Below are 17,809 nucleotides of genomic sequence, written 5' to 3'. Positions count from 1 at the left end.
GGGTCAGTGATGACGTCACCCACATTCCACATCGGGGTGCTGACAGGGCAGAAGGAGTGTGTCCCCGGACTGCGCTGAAAGGTTAAGATGGGAGAGAGTAAAGCGAGTGAAGAACAAATTCCAAGAGTGAAAGATGGAGAGGTGCCCGAGTCACTGAGACGCTGGAGGCCCTGCTCTGCCGCCAGCGAAATGTGAAGCTGATCATGAATGGGGGAGAAAGGGGAGATCACTGGAGGAACAAGGTCTAGGAAGTCAGCGGAGCAGTCAGAGCTGTCCTCATTTCCATTCAGAGTCTTTCAAACAAAGCTTTGTGATATTAAATGTAACCCGTGATACCACAAAAGGGCTACGTTTAATGAAACAATCACATTAGGGCAATATTTAAATAAGCTCCTTAAATAAAACATGCAGGTGATTGACTCAAATCAGTAGCACTCATATTCCTGAAAAGCATTTTAAAATGTCATACCTGCCAGATGCCCAGCCCTGAGAGGCCCTGTCAGCCAGGCTGGTATGGAACTTGGAAAGTGTCAATGCCGCGGCCCCATTGGGCCCCCCTCAAGCACCCCCGCCAACATGGCGGTGCCCTCAGTGTGACCCTCAAGTCCCTCCCTCAAAACTGTCGACTGGGTGGTTTTTTCCGGTCTAACCTCAGAGCCAACTGCAGCGCCTGAGGCCTGACTAGTGATTGCGCCTGTGTTTCGCGCCTCTGCAGGACACTCCCAGTTCCTGGAGTCTCCACCTTCGTCCCTGCCTCAGCGCACTCTGCAGCCCCGGCTACCCCAGTGCCTTAGTGTCGCTGCCCTGTGCCTGCACCTGAAGACACGGAGATGCTGTCCCGGCCCTCGTTTGTGCGTCAGAACTACCACCCTGAGTGTGAGGCCGCCGTCAATACCCACATCAACATACACTTCCACGCCTCCTACGTGTACTCGTCCATGGCCTTCTACTTCGACCATGAAGATGTGGCCCTGAAGCATTTCGGCCAGTTCTTCCTGCAGAGGTCAAACAAGGAGAAGGAGCACGCAGAGAGGCTGATGCAGCTGCAGAACCAGCGCGGGGGCCGAATCCGCCTGCAGGACATCAGCAGTCCTCCCTGGGATGAATGGGACAGTGGCCTGAGTGCCATGCAGTGTGCCTTGCTCCTGGCGAAGAAAGTGAACCACAGCCTGCTGAGTCTGCACCAGCTGGCCACCCAGAAGGAGGACGGCTACCTGTGCAATTTCCTGGAGAGGCACTACCTGCCCCAACAGGTGATGTTCATCAAAGAGTTGGGGGACCATGTCATCAAGCTGCGCCAGATGGGAGCTCCGGTGTCCGGCCTGGCAGAGTACCTCTTTGACAAGCTCACCCTGGGCGACAGCGAGAAGAACTGAGCCTGGACTGCCTTCCCGATAGCCACAGGGTGATTTCCCCTGGTCACCGTGCTGAGCATGCTTATTGCCATATTGCCCTTCAAAACATGCACTTAAGTTTTTATGTTCCTGTTTTACCATTTCTTCCAATAGTTATTGGTTTCTTAATGAATAAATGTGTTTCATTGATTTGTGTGTGAACCCCAAACTTTCTAGGTAATGAAACAGGTATGTAGGAGTGTCTCTTTCTAAACACACCCCATCTCTTGTAGATCAGGATTACTGTGGATGGGAGGGCATATTCCCTGGGACCATGGATACAGGGAGCATGTATGCTTTGGGAACCTGGATAGAGGGAACAGGTGTTCAGTGGGACGAAGGATGAAGGGAGGGAGTATCTCTAGACGATGGATGGAGGGGAGGAGTTATTCCCCGGAGTCTGGATGGAAGGAGTGGGTATTCACTGACCCCTGAAGGAAGGTGGGCCTATTCTGTGGGACACTAGATAGAGAGAGGGGGTATCCTGGGACCCTGGATTGTAGGAGAGAGTATTTCCTGGGCCCTGAATGGAGGGAGGAGTTGTTTTGTTGTTCTAGATAGAAGGAGGGGCTATTCCTGGGACCATGAATGGAGGGAGGACGTATTCCTTGATCCCTGGAGCAGAGTGGGGTATTCTGAGGGATAGTGTCTGGAGCCAGGGGGTATCCTGGGACCCTGGATGGAGGAAGAGTGTATTCACTGGGACCTGAATAGAGTAAGGAGGTATTTTGTGGATCCTGCATGGGGGGAGGGCCATTACCTGGACCCTGCATATAGGGAGGTGGTTGCCTGGCATACTGGATGGAGGGAGAAGATATTTTCTGTACACTGGGCAGAGGGAGGTGGTATTTCCTGGACCCTGGATGGAGGAAGAAATTATTCTCTGGGCCTTGGATGGAGGGAGGAGCATTCTGTGGGATCCAGTCCTGTGGGTGGAGTATTCCCTGGGCCCTGGATAAAGGGAACGGGCATCCCTGCATCCTGGATCGAGTGAGGTGGTATTTCCTGAACACTGGATGAGGTTGTGGCTATTCTGTGGGACACTGAATGATGGAGGGGCATTCCATTGCTCCCAGGATGGAGTGAGGGAATATTACCTGGACCTTAGGTTGAGGGAGGTCATATTCCCTAGACCCGGAATGGAAGGACAATGTATTTCCTGGGCCATGGATAAAGGGAGACCATTCACTAGGAACCACATTGGAGGGAGAGGCTATACCCTGGACTTTAATGGATGGTAGGGGTAAACCCTGGGCAAGGAGGTGGACATTCTGTGGGACCCTGGATGGAGGGAGGAGTTTCTCTGGGAATCTTGATGGAGGGAGTAGGTGTTTCCTAGACCCTGGATGGAGGGAGGAGGTATTCCCTGGGTGCTGGATGGAGGGAGTGGTATTTTCTGAAACTTAGAGCAGGACGGGAATATTCTTTCGACTCTGGATTCAGGGAGCTTTCATTTCTTGGCCCTTGCATGAATGGAAGGGTAATTCCCTGCACACTGGAATGAGAGTGGGGTTATTCTCTAGGCTCTCTCCTAGAGCCTAGGGAAAATGGCAGGTGCGAGAGGGCTTTCCCTGGAACCTCGATGGAGGAAGAGTATACACCCTTGACCCTGTAGGAGGGTGGGGCCATTTTGTGGGACACTGGATGGAGTAAGGTGTATTCCTGAGACCCTGGAAGGAGGGAGCAGTATTCCCTGGACCCTCAATGCAGGTTTGGGTTATTCCCTAAAGTCGTTATGGAAGAAAGGAAATTCCCTGGACTGTGGATGGAGGCAGGTTATATTACCTGGATCCGGGAGGAGTGTGGGACATTCCCTGGGATGTCGGTTGGGGGTAGAGGATAATCCCTGGGTCCTGGATGGAGGCAGGGGCATTCTGTGGAACACATGATGGAGGGAGGGGTTATTCCCTGGATCCCTGATGGATGGAGAGTGTTTTATCTGGGCCCTGAATGGAGGGAGAATGAATTCCTTGGACACTGGATGAGAGGAGGGAGTACACCCAGAACCATGGTTGGAGAGACTGGGTATTCATTGAAGCCTGGAGGAGCTGGGAGCTCTTTTGGGACCCTGGATGGAAAGAGGGCATGTAGTGGGGAACTTTGGTGGACAGAGGTTATATTCCCTGGACCCCACATGGAAGGCAGGGGTATTTTATGGTCCTGAATGGAGGGAGTATGTATTCCCTGGACCCTGAATGGACAGAAAAGGCATCCCTGGACCCTGGATGGAGTGAGAGGGTTTTCCTTGGGATCCTGAAAAATGCAGAGGTTATCTTCTCCTTAGAAACCATGTGGTATACGGCAGGGAGCGGTCAGGTGGATGGTCTGGGGCCCTGGTGAAGCACATGCATGTCCATGCTCCAAATACAAAGCCTGGCCTTAAATTATTGCTGTGCTTGCCACTGGAGGAACAATAAAGAGAGTGAGATTGGGCAAGAATAAGAGGGTTCTTAGACTTCACCTGAAGGTTTTTAGTTTACTATAGTATGCAAATGTTAATGTTTCTTAACAATACCTATGCAGCAAGATGAAGACCCCAGAAGTGATCTTGGTAGAGTACTGATGGAGACCTGGGCCCGCGGGGTCCCTGTGCTGCGGCTGCAAGGAACACATTCACAGGGACTACAGAAGTCCTGTGGAGAAAAAGGGATGGCGTGGCCGCTCTCTAAGTGAGAGAAAGGGCCTGGGACCCCTGCCTGGACAGGCTTTAATTGCGTTTCTGGATATATTACGACCAGGATAGTCCTCATTTACTATGCACAGGTTCCATGTAGGTGATTGCTTTTTACACATAACAAAGGAAAGAATGTTTCTAACTACTTCAAAGAGAAGTATGTGACAGATCAAGGGGAAAGGTGGTTGAACTGGGTACATTCCATACTTGGGAGGTTGAGCACAGGTTCTAGGAAATTACTTTAAAGGTATGCAGTAAACATTTGCTGCCTTAATCCAGGCTGAGGGAATCTTGGCAAAAGAAGACTCATAGCAGACTAGGTACAATGCAGGCTGATTCCCCATGGGAGAACCTATCCGTGGGCCTGGGTCTTGTGTGTGGACTCGCTCCCCACTGGATTTTCTCAGTCAGGGGCTGGGCTACATTCCCCACGCCACACAGATCTGTTCCCTGTTGAGGACCAGTTCCACAAGCTCTCACTGAGCAACTGCACTGATAGCTGAGCCTGAGGCTGGCTTTCCCAGAGACATGGGAGTGTCTTCCCAAGGTCCCCATGCTGGTCATGCCTTGTACCCTTACAAAACTTCCAAATATAGTTTTTTGCTTCAGTTGTCCTCTTTCTTTCACTAGGTCAGCATGATACCCCAAACATGAAATTATACCCATAGGATGGAGAAGTACAAGATCAAGGCTGAAAGTCAAATTCCTGGTATTGAATATGAAGTAGCACACATTCCCCTGCACGTTATCAGTGACTCAGTGCTTTCAAGAATGTAGAGGGAGGGGGAGAGCTGAAGCTGGGAGGCCAGTTAAGAGATATTGTAGCCGATCCAGGTGAAAGGCACTGGGGGTTGAACTCTGGTGGTGACTGAGAAAATGAAGAGAGGTGGGCAAATTCCACAGGGACTAGATGAGCTGATAAGTTCAGCTTATGGGCCACAGGTGAAGAGTGGGACACCAGGAAAATAATCTAGGTTCTGGTGATTAGAATTGAATACCTGGGTAGTACTGTTTATTAATTTTAGGACTTTTGTCCAGGGGTGGGACTGCCATATTATGTAAAATTTGAGATGCCCATTGGTTGTCCAACTGGAACCATCTTGTAGATAACTCTGAGGCCGTTATAGACCCAGTGCTCCAGGTTTGTATGGGGGGCTGGGTGTGTAGGCACCCTTGGCTTAGCAAGTATCAAGACTTCATACACACAGCAACAAAACATGTGTTCAGTGTAAATTATATTGTTTACCCACACTAGGCACAATGACATTTTTATCAATTAGGAAAGGTGGGAACACTCCCCTGATCAAAGTTCCCAGACACCAGGCCAAAAGCCCAATCTCCAGGGGAGACCTTTCTAAAGACAGTGGTGCCAGTCCTGCTATGCTGGCTCATTCCTGCACAGTAGGTGTTAATTACCCACAGTGGGCACTGATCACCTACCCACTAGTACTAGGAGACTGACATAATAATGTGTGTTTAAGGTGTGTAAGTAGCAAAAGAAACTATCATGAACAAGTATATGCCACCGAATTGGACAATCTAGAAGAAATGAATAAATTCTGAGAAACATACAGTTTTCTGAAGCTGAATCAAGGAGAAAGTGGAAATTTGAACAGATGGCTTACCAGTAAGGAAATCAAAGCAGTCATTAGACAAAACAAAACAAAACAAAACAAACAGAGAAAAACACCCAACAAACAAACACCCTGGAGTGGATAGCTTCAGGGGTGAACTTTAGGCAACTGTGGTATCTGACACCTTTAATCTCCCCAAAGTACACTCCAAATCAGTGAATGAGGTTAACACAATGCAGACCTGTGTTGAAGGGAAACAATAGGACACATCTACCTAGAAGAAAAAAGTATTATCTTCCAATGTCAAAATTATCCTATTTATTTTTGCCAGAAGGACTGTCCCTGTCCTGCCTATAAGCCATGCCATGTATGCTCAAAGGAACACCCCCTGAGTAACTCAGCACACTCCAGGCTTCCATTGCAGCAGGCGCCCTGTAGGGAAATGCACGTCACAACTCTAGACCAGACGCGTGCTCATTACCTCGGTTGATGAAATAAGTCCTTTATTCTTAACTGGACAGGAACACAGATTTGCCAAATGTATAAGAAAAATAAAAGAAAAAAAGACACGTAATATACAGAACTATTTCCGGGGGTGGGGAACCCAGATATAACACAGGAAACAAGAGAATTTTACCAAAAATTCAAATTCATATTCTCAGAACTTTAAGGGAAGAAAATGGATCTATACAAAGAAATGTCTGCTATAGAAGGATTTTGACAACAGATAACGTCCTGGCAACATAGACATATTATTGCAAACTTGAAAACACTAAATGTGAAGAGGTCAGAACAGATTCCCCCCGCCTCACCAAGGCTGTGATGGAATCTAGAACATGCTGCTGGTGCACTGCCCACTTAGACCCCCCTGAGACCCCCCTTTACCACTCTCCCCTCGCAGGACTCCTCCTTGTGCCCTCACTGGTACACTCGCGAGAATTGCTCAGTTTTTCAGTCTTCAGGTCCCACCTTCCCTGTTCCGGTTCCATCTCAGAGACAAACAGCAGTCGCCTGCTGCAGACCGCTGGAGCACCACCCCTGTGCAGTGCCGCTGACTCACCGGGGACTGGACGCTCGGAGGCTACCCAGAAACTCCAGCTCCAGCTTTCACGACTTCTTCACTTTGGTGCCCGCACCCCGCACCTGCGCTACCAGACATGGCCACCGCATTTACGCCCTGCCATGTGGGTAAGAACTGCCACCCGGAGTGTGACGCCGCCATCAACAACCAGGTCAACTTGCAGCTGCACGCCTCCTATGTGTACATGTCCATGGCCTGCTACTTTGATCGTGGAGATGTGGCATTGAAGCACTTCAGCCTGTTCTTCCTTCGGCAGTCAAACAAGGAGAGGGAGCACGCAGATTATCTGTTGGGGCTGCAGAACCAGCGTGGCAGCAAGCCCCACCTGTGGAACATCCCCAGGCCTGAGGAAGAGAACTGGGAGAATGGCCTGAGGGTCCTGGAGTGCGCCTTGCAGCTGGCGAAGAGAGTGCAGCAGAGCCTGCTGAGTCTGCACCAGCTGGCCACCGAGAAGCACGGCCAGGTCTATCACTTCCTGGAGGGTGGCTACCTGCATGAGCAAATGGTGTTCATCCAAGAGTTGGAGGACCACATCACCAACCTGCGCAAGCTGGGGACCCCGAAAGATAGCCTGGCAGAGGCCCTCTTTGACAAGCTCACTTTGGGTGACAGTGAGAACTGAGCCGTGACTGTCTGCTGAATAGCCGCGGGGTGACTTTCCCTGGTCACCATGCTGAGTATGCCTATTGCCACACTGTCCTACAAAACGTCCAGTTAAGTTTTTATGTTTGAGTGTTATCATTACTTGCTGAAGTTATTGGTCGCTAAATAATTAAAGGTGTTTCATTGATTTGCGTATGCAAAAATGTCCCCTTTTTCATTTTAAAATTGGTGTGCAGGAGTCTCTTCACTCACCCATGTCCCACTGTGTGCAGAATGGGATCTCGATGGCTGGAGGGAGGGGATATCTGGTGGGACCCTGGATGGAAGGAGGTATTCCATGGATCCTGGATGGAGGGTGGGGGTATTCCCTGGGCTCTGAATGAAGGGTGGACTTATTCCGTGGGACCCTAAGTGGAGTGACAGGGTATTCATTGGTTACCGTGGATGGAGGAAGAAGGTAATTCCTGGACTCTGGATGGAGGGAGGGGCATTCCTTGAGACCCTGGATAGATTGAGGGAGAAGGTATTCTCTGTGACTCTGTATGGAGGGAGAAGATTTTTGCAGGGGCTCCGGACAGAGGGTAGAAGTTTCTGTGGGACCCTGGATGAAGTGAGGATGTATACCCTGCACTCTCTATGGAGTTAGAATGTATGCTGTGGAGCCTGGATTCAGGGAGGGAGTATCCTGAATGGAGGGAAGAGGTATTCCCAGGACCCTGGATGGAGGGAGTGGGTACACCTAGGGACCATGGAGAAAGGGGATATTTTGTGTGACCCTAGATCAGGGGTATCAAACTCATTTTCACCGCAGGCCATATCAGCCTCGTGGTTGCCTTTAAAGGGCCACAGGTAATTTTAGGACTGTATGAATCTAACTAATTCTTAACTGTTCAGCCAGAGCTCATCACTGCCACGTAGTAGAAACAATGTACCAGGCAGGATAAAACAAGGTTGAGGGCCAGGTTTAGCCCACATGCCTTGTGTTTGTCGCTCGTGCCCTAGATGGAAGAAGGACTTATTCCCTGGACTCTGGATGGAGAAAGGAGGTATGTCCCTGGATGCTGTATTCAGTGAGGGGGTATTCCCTGAACCTTGGAGCAGGATGGGGCTGTTCTGTCAGACACTGAATGAGGTATTGGCATTTGACAGCCTCTTCCTTCAAGTGGGCTGCCTTCTGCCTCACCAACTCCACCAATCACTCCATAACTGGTTTGATTCATGTCCTTAAAGGAATGCTAGGTTTTGTCTTTGCACTTAGTCCCTCTTGGTGGTGTTGTATGTGTGTAAACACCTACACATACATAGGGGCATGCATACACACACACACACACACACACACACACTGAATTTGCATCACTGCCAATGGTTTGGAAGAAATCAGCACTTTTCTGGCTAGACAAACTCAAGGGATAACATTACTGAAGGAGAATCAAGTCATACAGCTGACAGTACTCGGCAGATCAATGAGCCTTTCCTCTTGAGTGTTTGTCAGATAAGAAACCAGAACTTGAGAACTCCATCCACATAAGCAAAAGCAAAAGGTTTATACTCTACCTAAAGATTGTCCCAACCCACTGACTGATACTGAAATAAATTAAGATTGAAATTATTTTGGCAGTAAGGTAAAAAATAATCAGATTTCCTAGGAATTTGAAATTGCCTAAATATGTTTAATTGACCTTAAATACTGAAGGAGATTTATTTGTTTGTTTGTTTGTTTTGGAAAAATGCCAAAATCCTTCAAGGAAATAAATCTAAAGGCGTTGTTCATTTTTCAAGTATGAGCAAAAACTGAAGAGTGAAAAGCTCAAAAGGAAGGTAATTCTGTGAATAGCACACAGAAAACACTATACAAAATCTATCTTTGTAAGTGGTGTTTTTTCCTGGGTTTTCACATTGGCTTGTTGAGGTTATTATATTTTTATGAATGAGAAAAAGAGCATATAAACATTTGGGAGTATGAAAGAAAAGTTAAAAAAATAATGGGAGAGAAATTGCTCATTTCCAATCATGAACAAAAATGATTACATGCAAAACTTATTCTATTAGCATTCCAGGTCAGTATAACTGTGAGGCATATAAAATTTTACAAGGATTATACTTTTTGCCTAAACATGTTTGGAAAAAACTTATACTCAATTTTAGTGAAACAAAATATCTACAACTTCAACCACAACATTCTGGATCTGTAGGCTAATTTACATATGTGCACCAACTATATTTTCCCCAAACATAATTGTTATGACAGTAAAGGTATGAGTACTTCTGTAGCAACTTCTGTACTTGTGACAATAGAAGGATTTTAAATAAAATATTATTGAATACATGTGAATATTTCAAAGTAAATAAACTCAGCACATTCTTATCAACTCATCACGAACTAATTTTATATTACTTCCTGATTATATATATATACTTATATATATGTATATATGTCCTAATATATATATATATATATATGTATTATGTTGGTGAACAAAGGGAACTAAAAGAGAATCGTGCCCCATGAGATCAAAATCCCTGCCAGTTAGACTCATTCAGCACAAAACTGGACTTACATTAGATGCTATGTAGGAACTGATTAGATAAACATGACACGTTTGTGTTATTCTAACTCTGTGTTCTTTATCTGTATTTGTTCTTGAGTTTAAATCTAAATGAAATACAACAGTGTGGTGATGGCCAGAGGGAAGGGGTGGGGGCAGTGTGGAGGTTAACAAACAGGGAAAGAGGAGGAAAATCTGTGATAATTTCAACAGTAAAAATAAAGTTTAAAGAAGGAAAACAAAAAATTATTGGAGGCATTTTCATGATTCTCTCGATCTCTTTATAGCTCATCTCAGCCACACAGATACAGTGTGCACAATTGCCCGTGTTTTGAATCATACCCAGTGTGATTGCTGCTGACTGGTCTCTCCAAGTGTAAAAAAGACAATTGTCCCATGTCCACACATATAGTCACATTGACTGATTTCATCAGCTTCAAACACTAAAATTTCCTTTTAAAGTGATGAGTGGGAAATGAAAAATATTTGAATAGATGGAAACTTCAGCACCCTCAGTTATTCAAATTAGTGAGACCTTTAATGTTACTTCATGAAACCAGAATAACTACATCAGGGTAAGGTATCACTTTCTTTTCCACAAATCAATAAAAAAGGACAGGCAATATTTAAATAATGCCTTCCACTACCTGAAAGAAAATTTACTTCATGAATCACCCAGAGAATTAAAGTGTGCCAACTGTTCCAGAAAGAAGAGTGGTCCAGACCTGAGATGGTCCACACATATCAGGGAGTGACGGCATGGCACTCGAGAGAGAACTTGCATCCTAGCATACAGAGAAGAGGCAGCAAGTGTATTCTCAGTCAGAAGTGACTATGTTTAAGACAAAAAGCATAATCTGAAGTGTGACTGAATCTTCTTAATTTCAATGTTATAGTTTTATTTGCATATCTTTGTAAATTGTTAGTTTTACAGCTATATAGGCATACCTTTAAGCATAGAGATTTTTATACCTAGTTTTATGTTTGTGCATATTAAAGTAACTTTTAAGAATAATTTGTCACCATTGGGTGTCTTTGATTTTTTTTCTTCTAAAACAAATTCAGTTTAAACACATTTAACATCCAGTCCCATTCACTTGTTTTAATTTGGAGAAATAATGAGACATGATGAGAAATAAAAAATAAATTTTTAATAAGGCCCTCAACATTTTAATTAGTTTTTCTGAGCCTCTACTATGTGAAATTTAGTATCACAAAATTTAAGCAATCTTTGCCCTGAAGGAGCTCATGGTGCAGACAAATTTTCCAAACTAGGATTTCCAGAGAGGAATCCAGATCACAGTGTCACTGGCTGCTAATTACAAGAAGTGTGCTTGCTGGAGCATGTTACTGGCTCTCAAATTCACAGCATCTTTATCTGTAAAATATGGCTGGTTAAGGTGAAAAGTTAACAAGAGAGTATCTGTAACAGTGAGGTAATAGAGTGTCAACAGCCCAGAGACAGATGATATTAAGGATGGATAAGATAATACTGATTTTGGATTGCTCTCACTTTTCATTGCTGCTTTATTAAATGAGTTTCATACATATGCAAACACACACAGAGTAAGTCACCAATTGCTGCTACTTATGATCTGCTTCCTTGTAAATATATCATCAAGACTACTGCATGTATTAATTTTTAAAGAAAAGATTATCTAGAACATTGATTAACACTTAGCTGCAAAAAAGGCATCTGTGAGGAGTTTGTGGGACAGGCTTTTATATTAGGACCTGTACAAATACCTGCATTATAATATGTACTCAATAGAAATATAGTGAATGAATGAATGAATGAAAGCTCATCACTGACACTGAGTCAGAACTTATTGTCTAATATCAGTGGTGTAACTATTAGTTTTGTAGATTTTTAAAGGATGAAGGGAACTGAAAGTCAAAGCAGCTTTTGCCAATTATGGCACTAGAATTTTTAGTTGTTGAGTCTGCATTTATTATAAATAATACTGTGATGGATAATTTTATACGTCAACCTGACTGGACCATGGTATACCCTGATATTTAATCAAACATTATTCTGTGTGTGCCTGTCAGGGTGTTTTTCCATGAGATGGATATTTGAAACAGTCCACTGAGTAAAACAGATGGTCTTCCCTACTGTGGGTGGGCCTCGTCTAATCAGTTGAAGGCCCGAATAGAACAAAAATGCTGAGCAGACTCTGAGGAAGAAGGAACTCCTCATTCTCAACTGCCTTTGAGTGGGGAACACTGTTTCTTTCCCCTGCCTTCAACGTCATTTCCTGGGTCTTGAACCTATTGGCCTTTGGACCGGACCTGCAACAGCAGCTTTCCTTGGTCTGAAGCTTGCGAAATGCAGATTTGGGGAATTTTGAGCCTTCATAACCACATGATCCAGTTCTTTAGTTTACAGACAGACAGGCAGACAGATAGATAATATTCTATCAATTCTGTTTCTCTGGAGAACCCTGACTAATACTAATACAGAATAGACACTGACCACAAACATTTCAAGGAAACCTTATCTTATTTCTCATATTGATATATTTTTTAAAAATACAATTTTCTTTTACAGTTTCTCATTGTGGGTTTGTATTTACTTTTATATTTCTCATTAAAGAAAAAGTGGAGGGGATAATTTTGTTTATACATATGTATATTCCATTCATGGAATTTTGAGGTTCCCAGCCCATGCTTGTTTATTCATTTCCCTTAGAAAAGATTGTTTTTTAACCTTAGGTAGAGGAAATTTGTAAGGATGAATTATTAGATAATACTGGAACATAATGAGGAATATTGTACAATGTCAACGTTTCTTCTATTTAAACAGGTTCTCACAGTGAGGTCTACAATGAAATCTTCCAAAGAAATTTGGAAAGTCTACAATTATAATTAAGACTAAACACTGATGTAAGGAAATATAGATTCAAGTTTCACATCATTAAGAAACTGATCATGTAGTTCTTTTTTGCTATCCAAAATGTGTTTACTAGGTTGGTCCCCCACTCCTCTTGATTCAGGGTGCTTTTCGTGCTACTTGCTTCTGAAAGAGCATCCTTCTGTAAGCCTTGCTTTTCCTCCTGTAGGCTGATAGAGGACAATGGGGCAGACAACACACAAAACTACCATTTGTGCATGGCTAAAGACATTGGCGATCTTCTAGCATCTTGGGCATTTCCCACCCATGAAGGAGCAATTGGGGATCTACACCAGGGGCTTCTTGTTGTGTTTCCTCTTCTCCTCTTCTGGAGAGGGATGACGACGATCCTTAGAGAGAGGAAGGTTGTTATGAGCAGGTGGTCCCTGCCAGAAACGTGGCCACGTAGTTCTTTTCTATGTCTAATGTATGATCTGTCATTACAGTCAACACATCAAATAGGCACTGTTATTCAAATAGACACTGTTATTAATCCATTTTTACAAAATTAACAAATTGAATACTCCTAAAACCGATTAGATAAGTTTACATTGTGATATTTGATCCTTTGTTTTCTTCGTAAACACTGAATGAGGGTGAGCTGTGTGGAGGAGGGCAAAGGGGGAAACTTGGGACAACTGTAATAGGACAACAATAAGATATTTAATAAAAATGAAATAGCATAAGTTTCCAAACATAAATAGACAACTTGAAAAAAGGTCCAGTAATCAAAGCCATGGGAATAAAGCCTTAAGTGAAAGTAGGTATTTTTAAAAAATATTTTATTTATTTATTTTTAGAGAGGGAAGGGAGGGAGATAGAGAGAGAGAGAGAGAAACATCAATGTGCAGTTGCTGGGGGTTATGGCCTGCAACCCAGGAATGTACACTGGCTGGGAATTGAACCTGGGACACTTTGGTTCCCAGCCCGTGCTCAATCCACTGAGCTATGCCAGCCAGGGCTTGAAAGTAGGTATTTTATTCATAATGATCACACCATGTTAGAGCACTTATAATATACTGTCACCCTATGCTGTGTCTTCAGAGCAGACCCACATTTGATTCTTCTGTGTATCTCCAGAATCTCACTGTCCAACACATATTTGGAGTATATGTTTGGTGGTTTGAATTAATCATAAACAAATTAATTAGAAATACTTAGGTTGGTCTTATGTGTTCCACTATAATACCCTTGAATTCTAAGAACATATTTTGTTTTTAATTTCCAAATATGTGTAATTTCTTGAATGTATTTACTTGGGACACAAAGGGGAGAAAGATGGCAGTTTTCTGTTTGTTTGTGTATTGATCTGCTTCTGCACTAGAATACAAATCCCATGAGAAGGGAAGTCTCTCTTTGTTACTGGTATTGGTCCAAACCCTACACTAGTGCCTGGGCCATTTTAGATGATAAGTGTTTATTGAATGAATGAACAGCAATTTGAAATCAGTGGTATTCTCAACTACTTTTGTTCCTTCCTTAGAAGTGAAAGCTTTAGAAAAAAAAATGCTTGCTGAGTGGTAGTGAAACTACAAAGGAGTTTGGAGGGGATGAATACATCTACATGGTTAAGTACTTTCTCCTAGGGTGTACCTGTCTTCTGTTTCTTGCCAGAGGAACCCGAAGAGTTTGCTTACCTAAGAGGACAGAGACTGGCAAGCCAGGTGAAAGGGGTGAAGGCCTCTAGGGGGTCAGTGATGACGTCACCCACACTCCACATTGGGGTGCAGACAGGGCAGAAGGAAAAGTGTCTCCAGGACTGCACTGAAAGGTTAAGACAGGAGAGAGAGTAAAGCAAGTGAAGAACAAATTCCAAGAGTGAAAGATGGAGAGGTGCCCGAGTCACTGAGACGCTGGAGGCCCTGCTCTGCCACCAGCGAAAGGTGAAGCTGATCATAAATGGGGGAGAAAGGGGAGATCACTGGAGGAACAAGGTCTAGGAAGTCAGCAGGGCTGTTGGAACTGTCCTCTTGTCCCTGCGAAGTCACTCAAACAAAGCTTTGTGATATTAAATGTAACCCGTGATACCACAAAAGGGCTACGTTTAATGAAACAATCACATTAGGCAATATTCAAATAAGCTGCTCAAATAAATCAAGCAGGTGATTGACTCATATCAGTAGCACTTGCTGTCCTGAATAATATTTTAAAATGTCATACCTGCCAGATGCCCAGCACTGAGACGCCCTGTCAGCTAGGCTTGCATGCAAATTGGAAGGTGTCAATGCCGCTGGCGCCCTTAGGCCCCCCTCAAGCACCCCCTGCCAACAAGGCCGTGTCCTGACCCCAACCCCAGACGCCCAAGCCCCACCCAGATACCGGATCCCTGCCACCGCACACTATTGGGTGGGTCAGTTTTTCCGGTATCAACTCAGAGCCAACTGCAGGGACTGTTGCTGGACACGTAAGCACGCCTGCGTTGGCGCCACTTCAGGACCCTCCAAGGTCCAGCAGCCTCCACAGTTGTGCCTGCCACAGCCCACCCGGCAGCCTCGGCTACCCCACTGCCTTAATCTTGCTGCCCCGTGCCTGAGCCTGAAGACATGGAGATGCCGTCCGGGCCCTCGTTTGTGCTTCAGAACTACCACCCTGAGTGTGAGGCCGCTGTCAACAACCACATCAACGTACACTTCCACGCCTCCTACGTGTACTCGTCCATGGCCTTCTACTTCGACCGTGAAGATGTGGCCCTGAAGCACTTCAGCCAGTTCTTCCTGCAGAGGTCAAACAAGGAGAAGGAGCATGCAGAGAGGCTGATGAGGCTGCAGAACCAGCGCGGGGGCCGAATCCGCCTGCGGGATATTAGCAGTCCTCCCTGGGATGAATGGGACAGTGGCCTGAGGGCCATGGAGTGTGCCTTACACCTGGCAAAGGATGTGAACCAGAGCCTGCTGAGTCTGCACCAGCTGGCCACCAAGAAGGGGGATGGCCACCTGTGCGATTTCCTGGAGAGCCACTACCTGCCCCAACAGGTGATGTTCATCAAAGAGCTGGGGGACCATGTCATCAAGCTGCGCAAGATGGGAGCTCCGGAACCCGGCCTGGTAGAGTACCTCTTTGACAAGCTCACCCTGGGCGACAGCAAGAAGAACTGAGCCTGGACTGCCTTCCCGATAGCCATGGGGTGACTTCCCCTGGTCACCGTGCTGAGCATGCCTATTGCCATATTGCCCTTCAAAACGTTCATTTAAGTTTTTATGTCCAAGTTTTACCATTTCTTCCAATAAAGTTATTGGTTCTTAAACCAATAAAGGTGTTTCATCGATTCGTGTGTGTGAACCCCAAACCTTCTAGGTAATAAAACAGGTATGTGGGAGTCTCTTTTACCAACCACCACCCAGCACTTGCAGATCAGGATCTCGGTAGATGGGAGGGTATATTCCCAGGGACTATGGGTAGCGGAACAAGTATGTTTTGGGACCCTAGAAGGAGGGAACAGGTACTTCTTGGTTCCCAGGATGAAAGGAGGAGGTATTCTGTGAACCCTGGATGGAGGGAGGGGATATTCCCTGTATCCTGGATTGGAAGACGGGGTTTTCCCTGGACCTTGAATGGAGGGAAGATGTATTCCCTGTACCCTGGAAGAGGGGACAGAGTATTCTTCAAACCCTGTATAGAGGGACTAATTATTCCCCTGAACCCTAGAGGAGCGTGGGGCTATTCAGTGGGACCCTAGATGGAGGGAGTAGGTATTCCTTGGGACCATGGAAAATACGGAATTAATCTTCCCCTTATAAAACATGTGGTATATGGCCGGGGGTGGTGAGATTGATGGTCTTGGGCTCTGGTGAATATAGATGCATGTTCATGATAAAAGTATAAAGCTTGTCCTTAAAATTATTGCTGTTCTTGCCACTGGAGGAACAATAAAGAGAGTGAAATTGGGCAACTATGCATTTTACCTGAAATTCTTTAGTTTACTAAAATATGTAAATGTTACAGGACTCCTAGTTACATAACTCATATTAGACAATTTGTGGCTCAATCTCAATGATGAGCTTTTATTCATTCATTCATTCATTATATTTCTATTGAGTACATATTATATGCCAGGTATTTTTATAGGTCCCAATATAAAAACCTGTCCCACAAATTCCTCACATATGAATTTTTTGCAGCTAAGTGTTAATCAGTGTTCTACATGCTTTTTTCCCTAAAAATTAATACATGCAATAGGCTTGATGATATATTTATAAGGAAGCAGATCATAAGTAGCAGCAGTTGGTGACTTTGTGTGTGTTTGCATATGTATAAAACTCATTTAATAAAGCAGCAATGAAAAGTGAGAGCAATTCAAAATCAGTATTATCTTACCAATCCTTAATATCATCTGCATCTGGGCTGTCCACACTCTATTACCTCACTGTTACAGATACTCTCTCAGTTAACTTTTCACCATCACCAGCCATATTTTACAGATAAAGAAGCTGTGAATTTGAGAGCCAGTAACATGATCCAGCAAGCATACATCTTGTAATTAGCAGCCAGTGACACTCTGACCTGGATTTTTCTCCGGGTAGTGCGGAAAGTTTGGCTGCACCATGAGCTCCTTCAGAGCAAAGACTGTTTAACTTCTGTGATACTAAATTTCACATAGTAGAGGCTCAGAAACACTAATTAAAATGTTGAGGGCCTTATTAAAAGCTTTTTTATTTCTCATCATGTCTCATTATTTCTCCAAATTAAAACAAGTGAGTGGGACTGGATATTGAATGTGTTTAAACTGGATTCCTATAGAAGGAAAAATAATCAAAGACACCCAATGGTGACAAATTACTCTTAAAATTTACTTTAATACACACAAACATAAAACTAGGTATAAAAATCTCTATGCTTAAAGGTATGCCTTTCTGGCTGTACAACTAAATTTATAAAGATATGCAAATAAAACTACAACATTGAAATTAAGAAGATTCAGTGAAACTTCAGATTATGCTTTTTGTCTTAAACATAGTCACTTCTGACTGAGAATACACTTGCTGCCTCTTCTCTGTATGCTGGGATGCAAGTTCTCTCTCGAGTGCCATGCCTTCACTCCCTGATA

At 44.5% G+C, this 17,809-nt stretch overlaps 3 protein-coding genes and 1 pseudogene across 4 annotated transcripts; 3 read left to right on the top strand and 1 right to left on the bottom strand.

Annotated features, from left to right (window-relative positions):
* The first annotated feature begins 798 nt into the window (after positions 1–798).
* LOC114505054 (ferritin heavy chain-like) lies at positions 799–1,479 on the top strand. Its single transcript, XM_036016538.1, has one exon. The coding sequence runs from the start codon at positions 831–833 to the stop codon at positions 1,374–1,376; it is 546 nt and encodes a 181-aa protein (XP_035872431.1). The 5' UTR covers positions 799–830; the 3' UTR covers positions 1,377–1,479.
* Positions 1,480–6,652: 5,173 nt separating this feature from the next.
* On the top strand, positions 6,653–7,345 carry LOC114505636 (ferritin heavy chain-like). Its single transcript, XM_036016870.1, has one exon. The coding sequence runs from the start codon at positions 6,800–6,802 to the stop codon at positions 7,343–7,345; it is 546 nt and encodes a 181-aa protein (XP_035872763.1). The 5' UTR covers positions 6,653–6,799.
* A 5,476-nt stretch (positions 7,346–12,821) lies between these two features.
* LOC114505635 lies at positions 12,822–13,865 on the bottom strand (annotated as a pseudogene).
* Positions 13,866–14,193: 328 nt separating this feature from the next.
* On the top strand, positions 14,194–16,032 carry LOC114505012 (ferritin heavy chain-like). Of its 2 annotated transcripts, XM_028522870.2 has the most exons (2): positions 14,194–14,214; positions 15,345–16,032. In XM_028522870.2, the coding sequence occupies exons 1-2, from the start codon at positions 14,194–14,196 to the stop codon at positions 15,858–15,860; spliced, it is 537 nt and encodes a 178-aa protein (XP_028378671.1). In that variant the 3' UTR covers positions 15,861–16,032. The 2 variants fall into 2 exon arrangements, with proteins under 2 accessions (XP_028378671.1, XP_028378670.2); XM_028522869.2 differs by lacking the exon at positions 14,194–14,214 and having other exon boundaries at positions 15,286–16,032.
* The last annotated feature ends 1,777 nt before the right edge of the window (positions 16,033–17,809 follow it).

The sequence above is a fragment of the Phyllostomus discolor genome, chromosome X (genome assembly GCF_004126475.2).
Source record: "Phyllostomus discolor isolate MPI-MPIP mPhyDis1 chromosome X, mPhyDis1.pri.v3, whole genome shotgun sequence".
NCBI lineage: Eukaryota > Metazoa > Chordata > Mammalia > Chiroptera > Phyllostomidae > Phyllostomus > Phyllostomus discolor.
Note: the sequence above shows the minus strand (reverse complement) of the source record. Positions and strands in the feature narration are given on the sequence as shown.

What these genes read in the sequence shown, in the direction of transcription:
- LOC114505054 (XM_036016538.1), top strand. Translation starts at nt 831, where the DNA reads ATGCTGTCCCGGCCCTCGTTTGTGCGTCAGAACTACCACCCTGAGTGT.
- LOC114505636 (XM_036016870.1), top strand. Translation starts at nt 6,800, where the DNA reads ATGGCCACCGCATTTACGCCCTGCCATGTGGGTAAGAACTGCCACCCG.
- LOC114505012 (XM_028522869.2), top strand. Translation starts at nt 15,309, where the DNA reads ATGGAGATGCCGTCCGGGCCCTCGTTTGTGCTTCAGAACTACCACCCT.